Here is a 14,024-nt window from a genome sequence, read left to right as displayed (position 1 = left end):
TGTTGCCATCTCCATCAGCGAGATTGACACCTCGCTAGCCCTGTCACCTGGTATGGATTTAAAGGGGAACCCCTACGCCCAAAAAAACGGCGTGGGTGTCCCGCCAAAGTCCATAGCAGACCCTTATCCGAGCACGCAACCCGGCCGGTCAGGAAAGGGCGTGGGGACGAGCGAGCGCCCCACCCCTTCCTAAACCATACCAGGCTGCGTGCCCTCAACATGGGGGGGTGCTTTGAGGAAAGGGGGCCCCTGTGGCCCCCCACCCCAAAGCACCTTGTCCCCATGTTGATGAGGACAAGGGCCTCTTCCCGACAACCCTGGCCGTTGGTTGTCGGGGTCTGCGGCCGGGGGCTTATCAGAATCCGGGAGCCCCCTTTAATAAGGGGTCCCCCAGATTCCGGCCCCCTGCCCTATGTGAATGAGTATGGGATACGATTTGCCCCTACCCATTCACCTGGGGGAAAAAAGTGTACATAAAAAAAAAAACACAACACAGGTTTTTAAAATACTTTATTAGACAGCTCTGGGGGTCTTCTCTTCTTCCGTCTTCGGGGGTCTTCTCGCCGGACTATCTTCTGCTCTTTTACTAGCGGAGGAGCCCGGCTTTCTCCTTCGTCACCGCCATCCAGGGGTCTTCTTCTGACTTCGGGGGTCTTGTCCCGCTCTTCGGGGGTGTTGTCTCGCTCTTCGGTTCTTCTTGCCGGGCCTCTGCTTTCTTCTTCCAGCTCTTTTACTAGCGTTGGCCCGCCTTCTGCTTCTTCTGATGTTGACACGGCGCTCTCTCTGGCCATAATGGCAGAGATGCGTTGTGCGTCGACTTATAAAGGGACAAGGGGCAGGATCGGCAGGTGATGTCACATGGTGACCCCGCTCCTTATGACGTTACAGTCCCGGAGGATGCTGGGACTGTGACATCATAAGTGGCGGGGTCACCACGTGACATCACTCGGTGACCCCGCCTCTGGTCCCTATATAAGTCCCCGCACAACGCATCCCTGCCATTACGGCCAGAGAGAGCGCCGTGTCAACATACGAAGAAGGAGCAGAAGGCGACAGAACAAGGGGCAGGATCGGCAGGTGATGTCACATGGTGACCCCGCTCCTTATGACGTTACAGGTTGCTCAAGCATTATGCCATGAAGCCTTTTTTAGAAAAAATGACACAGTCGAATTGATCAAATGGAGTGAATCAATGGTGCGGTGGCCTATTGGTCCATGGGCACCATATTTTACTGAAACATTTCAAAGAACCCCTAGTGGCATAAGGAAGCTGATACAGTGAAAGAGCTGCATTGATTAGTTCTAGTCCTGACTTAGGTGTGCGCAGTCTATTGTATTTGGGTGAGCACCCCAAAGTTTATATATATATATATAAAATGCACACATATATATTACTAAGTATTCACAAATATACATGTAAATATAGACACACACAACAGAATTTTTTTTTATGGAAAAGGAAGCCTGATCTAACACATTGCTTCTGCTGCTGCCACCACCTCCCCTCTCCTGGCATGCTGGGACTTGTAGTGCCCCAGTAGTTTACAGACACCTGAGGTGCTCATGCGATTGAGAAGGCTGCTCGGTCGCATGAGCAGCCTAACAGGCTACTGTTTCTAAAACACAGGAGCCCTGTTACAGAGAGCACAGCCACCCCCCCCCCCCTTTGTGTATGGAGGGCGCTGGGCATCCCCCACTAAGGTAACTATATTGTGCTCAGCCCAGCTTACCTTCTCATGGTAGCCTTAGGTCCATCACACACTGCAGGCTGTTTACTCCTCCCCCTTCCGTCCTGCTCCAGCTGCCAGCACCTCCTGTTGTATGGTCAAATATGGTGTGTTGGGGAAGGGGGCAGGTACAGTGCCACTCCCATTGGCTAAGGGGCAGCAGAGAGGCAGAGCAACTGTAGCCTCAGGATTTTTACAGACTCTACACGGTTGGCAACCCTGGTGAATAGGGTGTGCCCAGGCACACTCGGCACACCCCTTGTGCACGCCTATGAGTCCTGAAGATTCTGGTCTGAATTCTGGTGGGTATATCCACACCTCAGCAGATACCATGGAAAAACAAATGTGGGGACACATTTTTCTCAACTGATGTGGAGTACGTTGTTTCCACAATATGAAAGTGGAGTCAGGAGTGGGGGGGGGATTTGCTTCTAAACATAATTTTTACATAGATTGTAAAACCAGATTGTAGTATGTATGGCCACCCTAAGATAACAAATAATAAAATAATGTGCATAATGCTGTCAGCTGCAGCATAGAAATGGTTGTCGGGGGATTGGCTTGTACATACTGCGTGGATAAAGAATCGTTTCTTTATCTGTACCGTTAAAAGTTTGAGTTTTTGAAGTTTTAAATTAAAATGATAAACATGTCATATTTACCTACACTGTGCACTCTTGCATGCTCACTTCCAAGCCCTGCATGTCCATAAGAAAGACAGAGCGGGGCTTAGCTCTGCCACCTGCTCCCTCATCCCTGGCTGTGATTGACAGCAGAGGGGGCCAATGGCTCCCTCTGCGGTATCTGAGCCAATGAGGAGCAAGGGCTGAGAGAGCTTCGGCTCTTGTGCACATTACTTGATCGAGATCGCACTCAGGTATGTATTAAGGGGGGCTGTGGGGAAAGCTGCATGCAGAAGGTTTTACCTCACTGCATAGGATACAACAAGGTAAAAAAAAAACTTCTGCCTTTACAACCACTTTAAGTGTTGGGATAATTCAATTTACCACCATTTACTGCATTTTGGACTAAAGTCGCTTTAAAATTAGGTAGAAGTTTGTAGTTATACAGCTACATTTGTGTTCTGTGTGTTTAACATATTAGTGGTTTTCTGTTTTTGTTTTTCATGCAGATTTTGGTTTTGCTCAGCACATGGTATCTCAGGATGAGTCCCAGTCTCTGAGGGGATCTCCACTTTACATGGCTCCAGAGATGATCTGCAGTAGACACTACGATGCTCGAGTGGACCTCTGGTCTGTAGGAGTTATTCTTTATGGTAAGATGGTTATGCTGAAAAAAAATGGATTTTATGTTGGTTGCTGACAGGACAGTGGAAACTACTGCAAAACCTCTTTAATATGGACTTTCCATGGTTCCAGTGTGCTGCGATGTAGATATTTTTTACATGAGTTCACATTTACTTCTATGTACAAGATAGGTTAGAATATGAGGAAATAATACGCTGCTTGTTTATGTCTCCTTTCTTAATGCAAATTCTGGCCAGTACAAAATTATTTTTTTTGTCAAGTAATAACAATTTTTGCACGCCTAACAAGTGTAAAGCTGACCAAAGATGGATCAAATCTCACCCGGTTCAGCAAGGACCAGCCAAGATTAAATCCCTCAATGGGCAGGCTGGTGGTACTGAAGTCGATTTATCGATCAGCTACAGTACCACCGGACTGTCAGATTTTTTTTTTAATGCGATTACTGCCAGCTATTGCCTCCAGCAGTAATTGTTGTGTTCTGCCACCGGCAGAACACAATAACACTGCAGGAGGGATTCCCCCATAAATAATGTGTTAATAGAGGAATCAAGCGACTCTTTCCTGCAACCTGTGGTTGCCAGAAGGAAAATTGCATCATCGATGGCTTGCCTAAACCATCACTACCATTTTGTACACATCTTTATTATGCTTTGCTGCTGAAGTAAAACTTAAACTTAAAAAAAAAAAAACGGGTTCATCATGCTGTCCTAAAGCAGTGTTGCTTCAGGCATGATCCACCAGATGAAGATGCTGCATTAGATAGGAATTATTCACTGATCTGTCTCATTTAGATTTGTGTATAAATTTCAGCTTGAGCTTTTGAGGTCTGTGTAGTGTATTGTGAGTGTAATTTTTATTTTTAAGCACACAGTATACTACAGTCCTTTATACAATTCCACTTCCCGGTTGTTTTTGCCACTACCGACAGCTTCGGTAATCGGGGAAAACAATCTGATCCTGTGGAATGAAGAGCAGGAAGTTGAGTGAGGACAAGATGGTCCCCACTCAACTCTATGCCCCTGCAGGACCAGAGCGACCTTCAACGTCACTTCCGCCCAACAGCCTTTAAAAGGGACAATTTTTTTTTATTAGGAAAAGTAAAAATTTTTTTTTTTTCTTGCTTTTAAGTGTAAATGAGGAATCTGAGGTCTTTTTGACCCCAAATCTCGCATTAAAGAGGCCATGTCATGCCTATTTCTATTACAAGGGATATTCCTTGTAATAGGACAGTGATGGTGAACCTTGGAACCCCAGATGTTTTGGAACTATATTTCCCATGATGCTCAACTACACTGTAGAGTGCAAGAGCATCATGGGAAATGTAGTTCCAAAACATCTGGAATGCCAAGGTTCACCATCACTGTAATAGGAATAAAAGTGATCAAATTTTTATTTTATTTTTTTAAAGGGACAGTATAAAAAGGAAATTAAATAATAAAATGATATGTTTTTTTAAAGCACCCCGTCCCTCCGGGCTCGTACGCAGAAGCGAATGCATACGCAAGTCGCACCCACATATGTAAACGGTGTTCAAACCACATATGTGAGGTATTGCCATGATCTTTAGAGTGAGAGCAATAATTCTAGCACAGGAGCTCCTGTAACTCTAAACGGGTAAACTGTAAACATTTTTAAAGCATCGTCTATGGAGATTTTTAAGTACCGAAGTTTGTCGCCATTCCTGAGCATGCGAAATTTGAAAGCATGACATGTTGGGTATCAATTTGCTCAGCATAACATCATCTTTCACATTATAGAAAAAAATTGGCCTAACTTTACTGTTTATTTATTTTTTGTATACATTTTTTTTTTTTTTTTGCAATAACTGCATTTAAGACTTCTGCACAAATATGGTGTGACATAAAATATTGCAACGCTCTCCATTTTATTCTCTAGGGCCTCTGCTAAAAAAAAATATATATATATATATATATATATATATAATGTTTGGGGGTTCTAAGTAATTTTCTAGGAAAAAATACTGATTTTTAACTTGTAAACAACAACTGTCAGAAATAGGCTTGGTCCAGAAGTGGTTAAACAAACCTGCATCCAGTAAAGTGCATAATTATTCCAGGTAAATGATTGACTACGTAGTGATTGTGAAGACATATGGTACTTGCATAGTTAGTCATGTTGAAATAAGAAATTTTACATTGAGTTGAATAAATACGAAAAAACAAAAAACAAAAATTGCAATTGATCTAGAGCAGGGGTCTCAAACTGGTGGCTGTTGCGGAACTACAAGTCCCATCATGCCTCAGCCTGTGGGAGTCATGCTTACAACTGTCAGCCTTGCAATGCCTCATGGGACTTGTAGTTCTGCAATAGCTGGAGGGCCGCCAGTTTGAGACCCCTGATCTAGAGGAAGGTGAAATGCCAATATAAAGGTTGGTGCAATTTGCTCCTGCAGGGAAGAAATTCCTTCCTGATTAAAAGCATCTGACAACTCCCTGGTTAAACATTATACACTAATAAGGCGAAATCAGGATGATAGCACTGGAGCAGCTTTCAAACAGGTCAGCAGTGGACAATTCGGTCCTCGCAGGTTCCCTTTAAGGCTCTGCCTTTTATATCCTTTATATCTAAATATTTTACCTTTCTTCCATTTCAGAGGCGCTTTTTGGGAGAGCACCATTTGCATCAAGATCTTTCTCGGAACTGGAGGAGAAGATACGAAGTGCCCGATCTATAGAGGTAAGAAAAAATAATAATATGTACTACTTTTCTATAAGTACAGAGCCTAACATAACTGCAGGTATACTGGTATAAAGCTTAGAGTTTGTGCAGCTAGAGCACTACAGAGGCCAGAGTTAGTGCATGTATGTCAGTATGGAGCCAAGAGTTTGTGCATGTATGTCAGTACCCAGACCACAATTAGTGCAGGTAGGTGAGTGCACAGTATAGAGTTAGTTGGTTAGTTGAGGTATGTCAGTACACAGTCTAAAGTAAATGCAGGTATGTCTATGTCCGTACACAACATATAGGTGGTGTAGGTCTGTCAATACACAGTGTAGAGGTGGTGCATGTACAGTGCATCCGGAAAGTATTCACAGCCCTTCACTTTTTCCACATTTTGTTATGTTATAGTCTTATTCCATAATGGATTAAATTCATTATTTCTCTTATATTCACCGACTGACACAGCCTCCTCTCTTAGCTATTGGGTTGTTACGCCACCTTTAGAAGACTAGGCATAGCATGTTATGAAAAACACAGAACTTTTAGTTTCGCCCAAGGGGCGGTCCCTTAGGTAACAACCCCCCAGCCTGCCATGCAGCCTCCGTTTTTATTTTGCCTAGTGAAGGAGAAGAACCTAGGAACCCTGCAGGCCTATCGGTCCATGTTTTTTCTGCAGAAGCTTTGCTTTTTGCGCAAGACTAATGATCCTGTGATCTGCTATCAACAGCCGGCTGGGTGACAGGCTGGATACTCTTATCCTTGTAGTCTCCCCAGCCTGGCCAGTGAGCGTGTGCAGACCAGAGCTACGCGCTGGGCCAGCCACGACGTACCTCAGCTCCAGAGGTGGTCAGTGAGCGTTAATGCTCCGGGGCACACATATGACCGGGCTACTGATGTCTGCGTCACAGTGTGCCGGGCCAACAGCCACCCCATACTGATTGGAGAGTGGGTCTGTGATGTAATGTCTCTCAGCTCTGCAGGACTGGTAAGTACAGCTCTCACCGTCCCTATCTTCACCCTATCTTCACCCCCCCCGTGGGGGATGCTGCATGTGGCTGCTGAGCAGTGTGTGTGTCATGGCTGGGGCTCTCCGAGGGGGCTCTCACCTGGGGGGGACTGCGCTGGCTGGCTGTGCCCTGATGTGTTTTCTTCTCTATATGGGGGGTGGCTGTGTCTGTCCATCGCTGCAGCGATGTTCACCACCATTTCTCTGTCACTATCCTTCGTGATATTCAGTGTTCGGCGGCCATCTTAGGTGAGGGCAAGAAGCAGCATACTCTCCTGTAGTTTGGCGGCCATTTTCCCTGTGTTTTTGTCCTTTATACTGGACGCTCAGCGGCCATTTTCTTGTAGACCATCAAAAAATGGTCAGGCCCTCCGGTCGTGGACCCCCCAGTATCCAGGTTGAACAAAGTAACCACAGTCCCGGTAGAGGGGACTCCTGCATTTAAGGACCCCGCGGACAGGAAGGCCGAGGCAGTGGCTCGTTCCTTGGTACGGTTGTGGGGTGAACTATGCGACCAGTACTGACATCCACACTTGTGTCGCAGACACTAACTGAGTGGGCAAAACTGTTGCACCACGAATTGGGAGAACAACAGGCTTCTCCTGTCTGCGTGGAACTAGCAGACCAATTAGTGTAAGGCCTGAAGTTATTCAGTATCAGCAGTGGTGCTGAGGAGCCTGATTTGGTTGAAATTCTGGTCTGCTGACCAGGCATCCAAAAAAGCCCTGACGGATCTTCCCTTCCTTGGCGACCGGCTCTTTGGAGCCTCTTTTGGATAACATTATTAAAAATGCCACAGGTGGTAAGAGAACTCTACTCCCACAGGCCAGGAAGGCTAAGGAGCCACGTCGTAGGCAAGGGCCCTCATTTTCCTCTCACAAATGGCTTTTTTGTCTGCCCGAAGCTTCGACCAAGCGTCCCCAGCCCGACAGGATGACCACTGAAGCAAAGCATCCCTGGAACCGCAAACCTAACAAGCCTGTGAGCAAAAGTGCTACCGCATGAAGATCACCTTCGGGAGTTTGCAGCCCGAGGGACCTCTTGGCTGTCCAACCAATGGATCTACTATCTGATTTCCTCCGGCTACAAGCTAGAGTTCTTCTCTTGGCCACAAAACAGATTCTTCCCCTCCAGCATACCCCTACTCCCGGCTCACCGGGAGGCCCTTTTGGGGGCAGTAAGGGACCTGCTGAGTCGTGGGCTGATAGTACCTGTTCCGGACTCGGAACGTTTCCAGGGGTTCTACTCAAACCTGTTTGTAGTCCCCAAGAAGGAAGGGGTATGTCCAATCTTGGATCTAAAAGCCCTCAATTACTTTGTGAAAGTACAGAGGTTCAGAATGGAATCAGTTTGCTCAGTAGTCGCTGCACTCCATCAAGGGGACTCCCTGTCATCCTTAGACATCCAGGATGCATACCTGCACATATCCATATGCCTCCGGCATCAGAAGTTTCTGCGATTCACAGTCGGGATAGCCCACTACCAGTTTGTGGCTCTGCCTTCTGGTTTGGCATCAGCCCCCCCCGAGTCTTTACCAAGGTATTGGCTCCTGTTTTGGCATTGCTACGGCAACGCGCAATGACAATCTCCTCCTGAGAGCATCTTCCGCCTCAGAGTTAGAGGAGGATGTGGCAATCACCATGCAGACCTGCAGGAATTTGGGTGGCTGTTGAACCTAAAGAAGTCAGTGATCGTATCGACTCCGTGTTTGGAGTACCTAGGCTTACTGCTGGACTCCATGGAAGCGAGAGTGTTTCTCCCTTCAGACAAGCTGCAGACTCTCAGAGCCGTGGTGAAACTGCTGATGAACCGCAAGTGGTCGTCGCTACGCTTTTGCATACGAGTCCTGGGACTCATGGTGGCCTCCTTTGAGGCAGTACCGTATGCCCAGTTCCACACCAGAGTCCTGCAGAAGGAGATTTTGACAAAATGGGACAAATCTCCATTGTCCCTGGATCGGCAGATTCAGGTGAGCCAGTTAGTCAGGGATTCCCTGCTCTGGTGGCTAAGGTCCCCGGCACTTCTGTCCGGGAATTCGTTCCTACCTCTGAAATGGACAGTGATCACAACGGACACCAGCCTATCGGGCTGGGGTGGCGTAATGGGAGTTCAGTCCACCCAGGGCCTCTGGTTGGCAGAGGAATCCAAGTTGCCGATCAAACTGCTCGAACTGAGAGCGATCAGGCTATGCCTCTCCACATGGTCAATAAGACTGCGAGGGTGTCCGATCAGGATCCAGTCAGACAATGCCACGGCTGTGGTATACGTCAATCACCAAGGAGGAACAAGAAGCTCGGCCGCCGTACGGAAGGTCACGCACATACTTTGGTGGGCAGAGCGACATGTACCGGCCCTGTCAGCCATTTACATCTTGGGAGTGGAGAACTGGCAGGCAGACTATCTGAGTCGCCAGATGCTGGACCGAGGAGAATGGGCATTGCATCCGGAGGTGTTCAGGCTACTGTGCCTGTGGTGGGACACACCAGACGTGGATCTTCTGACCTCCCATCTCAATCACAAGGTGCCGAGATTCGTGTCCAGGACAGAGATCCGTGGGCAGACGCGTCAGTCGCACTGGTGGCTCTGTGGGATCAGTACCAGCTCATCTATGCTTTTCCTCCACTGAAACTGTTACCACCTCTGCTTCGTCGAGGGGATTGCAGTAATACTGATTGCCCCAGATTTGCCCCAGCATCCCTGGTATGCAAACCTAGTACGCCTGGTGGCAGATGCTCCTTGGCAACTGCCGTTACGAGAAGACCTTTTGTCTCAAGGTCCGATTCTCCATCCTGCTTTACCATCGCTGGTTTTAACGGCATGGCTATTGAGAGCTAGGTGTTGAGGAACCGGGGTCTTTCAGACTCGGTGATCCCAACTATGTTGAGAGCAGGGAAATCTTCTTCTAGGAAGATATATCATCGTACCTGGAAGGCCTACATCTCCATGTGTGAGGAGAAAGGATGGCATCCATGCTCCTTTTCTATATCCAGAGTCCTGCTGTTTCTTCACCAAGGAGTAGACCAAAAGTTGGCTTTGAGCACCATCAAAGGACAAATTTAAGCTTTGGCTGTCTTTTTTCAGTGACCCCTGGCATCTCTCTAGTGAGCACTTTTGATCAAGGAGTGCGGCATGTAGTTCCTCCGGTATGTCCACCGTTAATCCCGTGGGATCTGAACCTGGTGTTATTGGCACTGCAAAACCGCCATTTGAAAATATCAGAGAGATCCCTCTGTTGACTCTTTCCCAGAAAGTGTTTTTTCTGGTGGCCATTACATTGGCCAGGAGGGTTTCAAAACTGGCGGCCTTGTCCTGCAAGTCGCCCTACCTGGTTATCCACAAGGATAAGGCGGTGTTGTGTCTGCAACCTTCTTTTTTGCCAAAGGTGGTTTTGGCGTTTCACATCATGAAGACATTGTGTTACCATCTCTGTGTCCTAAGCCGACACATCCTAAGGAGGTGGCCCTCCATTCCCTGGACGTGGTCCGTGCTCTGAGGGTGTATTTGTCTGCCACGGCTCTCTTCCAGAAATTAAACTCCCTGTTTGTTTCAGTGGCTGGTCCGAAGAAAGGCATGGCGGTCTCATCGGCCACCATTTCCAGGTGGATCAGACAGATTGTAGTACAAGCCTACGCCTCGAAGGGGAAGATGTACCCCTTTCCAGTCACGGCCCACTCCACAAAGGCAATTGGAACGTCTTGTGCCTTCTGACATCAAGTGTCTGTAACGCGGCGACCTGTTTGTCTGTTCACACCACATCGGCTGATGTCTGTTTTGGTCGCAAAGTTTTGCAGGTGGCTGTATAATTGCAATTGCACATAAAAAATGTTCCTTTTTTGGGGGTAAAAACGCAGTACCTTTTAAGTTAATGCACTGTTGCATTTGCTACCACAGTTTTGGTGCGGTTTGTTTGTAGAGTCTCTCTGTTGAGGAGCACCCTGTTTTTTTTGTGGTGGTTATTCCACACACTGTCGTTTTTGTGGGTAAAGTTTATACTAGTTCCCACATGCCATGGTGGATGAAGTTATTCTGTTTTCCCACCCCTCGTTTTGGCACTGCTTGGGAACATCCCAATGGCTAAGAGAGGAGCTGTGTCAGTCGGTGAATATAAGAGAAAATAGGATTTTTTTGTATTCACCGTAAAATCATTTTCTCTGTAATTCACCGACTGACACCGCACCCGTCCCTCCTATTTTTCTTTACGTTATACTGCTTGTTGACGTACTGAGGCTGCATGGCAGGCTGGGGGGTTGTTACCTAAGGGACCGCCCCTAGGGCAGAACTAAAAGTTCTGTATTTTTCATAACATGTTATGCCTAGACTTCTCTTAAAGGAGGCGTAACAACCCAATAGCTAAGCGAGGAGCTGTGAATTAGAGAAAAGGATTTTACGGTGAGTACAAAAAATCCTATTTTTCCCTCAAAATTCTAAAAGCAATACCCCATAATGACAATGTGAAAGAAGTTTGCTTGAAAATGTATTAAAAATAAAAAATGAAAAAATGTACATAAGTATTCACAGCCTTTGCCATGACACTCAAAATTGAGCTCAGGTGCATCCAATTTCCACTGATCATCCTTGAGATGTTTCTACAACTTGATGTAAGTCCCCAGGGCACATACCTGTCTATATAAGGTCCCACAGTGTATGTCAAAGCACAAATTAAGCCATGAAGTCCAAAGAATTGTCTGTAGACCTCTGAGACAGGATTGTATCGGGCACAGATCTGGGGAAGGGTACAGAAAGATTTCTGCAGCATTGAAGGTCCCAATGAGTACAGTGGCCTACACCATCCATAAATGGAAGAGGTTTGGACCCACCAGGACTCTTCCTAGAGCAGGCCACCCCTGCCCAAACTGAGTGGTCGAGGGAGAAGTGCCTTAGGGAGGCGACCAAGAACTTGATGGTCACTCTGACAGAGCTCCAGCATTTTTCTGTGCAGAGAGGAAAACTTTTCAGAAGAACAATCAGCTCTACAGCACTCCACCAATCAGGCCTGTATGGCAGAATGGCCAGACGGAAGCCACTCCTCAGTAAAAGGCACATGACAGCCCGCCTGGAGTTGCCAAAAGGAAGGGTGGCTTCTTCCAGGCTCACCTGTCCCCTACCTGTCCATTATAAATGCATGTGCTTCCAAGATGGAGACTTCCAGTAGTTAGGGACTGCAGGAAACAGGGTGCCTTGGCGGGACCTCCAGCTTGCGCATTTATTTGCAAATCTGTGCAACTAATCCCCTGTTCTTAACGCATATTGTTAGACAGGTCAATTCGGTTGGTCGCTGGGTGATTGATAAGTTTGAGCTTGGAAATCTCTTTATATTTGTTTGACATACGTTGCCATTCTAGTGCTCCTTGCTACAAAGACCAGTTATAGGTGGGGCAGTGGGCACTTTTTTGTACCTTGAGCATATTGGTCAGGCAATGCACTGATGCCCTTGCTGCCATAGTGCTATGTGCTGGGTGTTCAGTGTGACCCTGTACCTTTTTAAGGAGAGTGGCTCCTTACAGTCTTACCTGTCCCTTACCTATCCATTATAAATGCATGTGCTTCCAAGATGGAGACTTTCAGTAGGGACTGCAGGAAACAGGGTACCTTGATGGGGCCTGCAACGTACGCATGTACTTGCAAATGTGTGCAACTAAACCCTTGTTCTTTATGCATATTGTTAGACAGGTCGATTCGGTTGGTCACCGGCTGGTTGGTAAGTTTGAGCTCGGATATCTCTTTATATTTGTTTGGCACGTGAAGGATTCTCAGACGCTGAGAAACAAAACTCTCTGGTTTGATGAAACAAAGGTTGAACTCTTTGGCCTGAATAGCAAGCGTCATGTCCTGAAGAAACCAGGCACCACTCATACCCTGACCTATACCATCCCTCCAGTGAAGTATGGTGGTTGCAGCATCATACTGTGAGGATGCTTTTCAGCAGCAGGAACTGGGAGACTAGTCAGGATAGAAGGAAAGATTAATGCAACAATGTACAGCGACATCCTTGATGAAAACCTGCTCCAGAGTGCTCTGGGCCAAAGGTTCATCTTCTAACAGGACAATGACCCTAAGCATGCAGCCAAGATAACAAAGGAGTGGCTATGGGACAACTCTGTGAATGTCCTTGGGTGGTCCAGCCAGAGTCCAGACTTGAACCCGATTGAACATCTCTGGAGAGATCTGAAAATGTCTGTGCACTGATGCTCTCCATCCAACCTGATGGAGCTTGAGGGGTCCTGAAAAGAAGAATGGGAGAAACTGCCCAAAAATAGGTGTGCCAAGCTTGTAGCATCATACTGAAATAGACTTGAGGTTGTAATTGGTGCCAAAGGTGCTTCAACAAAGTATTGAGCAAAGGCTGTGAATACTTTTGTATATGGGATTTTTTTTCTTTTTAGTAAATTTGCAAAGATTTCAAACAAACTTCTTTCATGTTTTCCTTATGGAGTATTGTTTGTATAATTTTGAGGAAAATTATGAATTTAATAAATTTTGGAATAAGGCTGTAACATAACAAAATGTGGAAAAAGTGTTGTGAATACTTTCCGGATGCACTCTATAACCATACACAGCCTAGAGTTAGAGTAGGTACAAGATGCCCAATTATGCTTTAAGAGCTTTTTTAAGATGTTAAAGGGAAAAAGTATTGGTTTAGGTCAATTTTTTTGTTTTTAAATTAACTCTCAGAGATCTTTTACTCTTAGCTTCCTTCAAGGCCACGGGTGTCCCCTGAATGCCGGGATCTCCTTCAGCGACTTTTGGAGAGAGACCCAGATTGTCGTATCTCCTTCCCAGACTTCTTCAACCACCCATTTGTAGATTTGGAGCACATGCCTTGTGCAGAATCCTTACAGAAAGCTGTGAGTAAAAATTGCACGTCCCATGTATTTAATGGGTACTGTTAATTATTTCTTGTGTACATGTATTCTGTGTCAGGTTTATTTTTTCCTTGTGTTATGTTTTTACTCTTACACAGACATCTCTGGTGGCTGAGGCAGTGGAGAAAGATGGAGCAAGAGATTATTCAGCAGCACTCAGCTTGTACTGCCGAGCTTTGGAATATTTCGTCCCTTCTTTGCACTGTCAGTATTGAAGTATTTTAGTTCTCGTTATTGTTTAGTTATTTTATTTTCTCACTCAGATCTGTTCTCAGACAGGGTGCCTATGTTCCGGTAAATCAAATCTATGGTGGGGGTGGTGCAATGAAAGCAGTTAATGCTGTTGCTATATTTGCTGATGAATGCTGTCCTCCTACTTTTCCATCTACTCACCAGAACGTTTGCTACCTGAATATCAGTTGGTAGTGGGAGTTGAATTCCTCTAAATGAAACACAGATGTGTGTATTACAAAACCTT

At 46.2% G+C, this 14,024-nt stretch overlaps 1 protein-coding gene across 2 annotated transcripts in view; it reads left to right on the top strand.

The window, feature by feature from the left end:
• The window catches only part of ULK3 (unc-51 like kinase 3), a 62,275-nt gene that overhangs the window by 18,807 nt on the left and 29,444 nt on the right, over nt 1-14,024 (top strand). For both annotated transcript variants that reach the window (XM_077472658.1, XM_077472657.1), the window contains 4 exons: nt 2,860-3,003; nt 5,610-5,692; nt 13,373-13,528; nt 13,645-13,750. In XM_077472658.1, the coding sequence (XP_077328784.1) occupies nt 2,860-3,003; nt 5,610-5,692; nt 13,373-13,528; nt 13,645-13,750 (489 nt within the window). The remainder of the gene's footprint in view (nt 1-2,859; nt 3,004-5,609; nt 5,693-13,372; nt 13,529-13,644; nt 13,751-14,024) is intronic.

The sequence above is a fragment of the Lithobates pipiens genome, unplaced genomic scaffold, assembly GCF_037356315.1.
Source record: "Lithobates pipiens isolate NorthernLeopardFrog02 unplaced genomic scaffold, aLitPip1_a1.2 Scaffold_8, whole genome shotgun sequence".
Lineage (NCBI taxonomy): Eukaryota > Metazoa > Chordata > Amphibia > Anura > Ranidae > Lithobates > Lithobates pipiens.
This window is presented reverse-complemented; position numbering and strand designations above follow the sequence as displayed.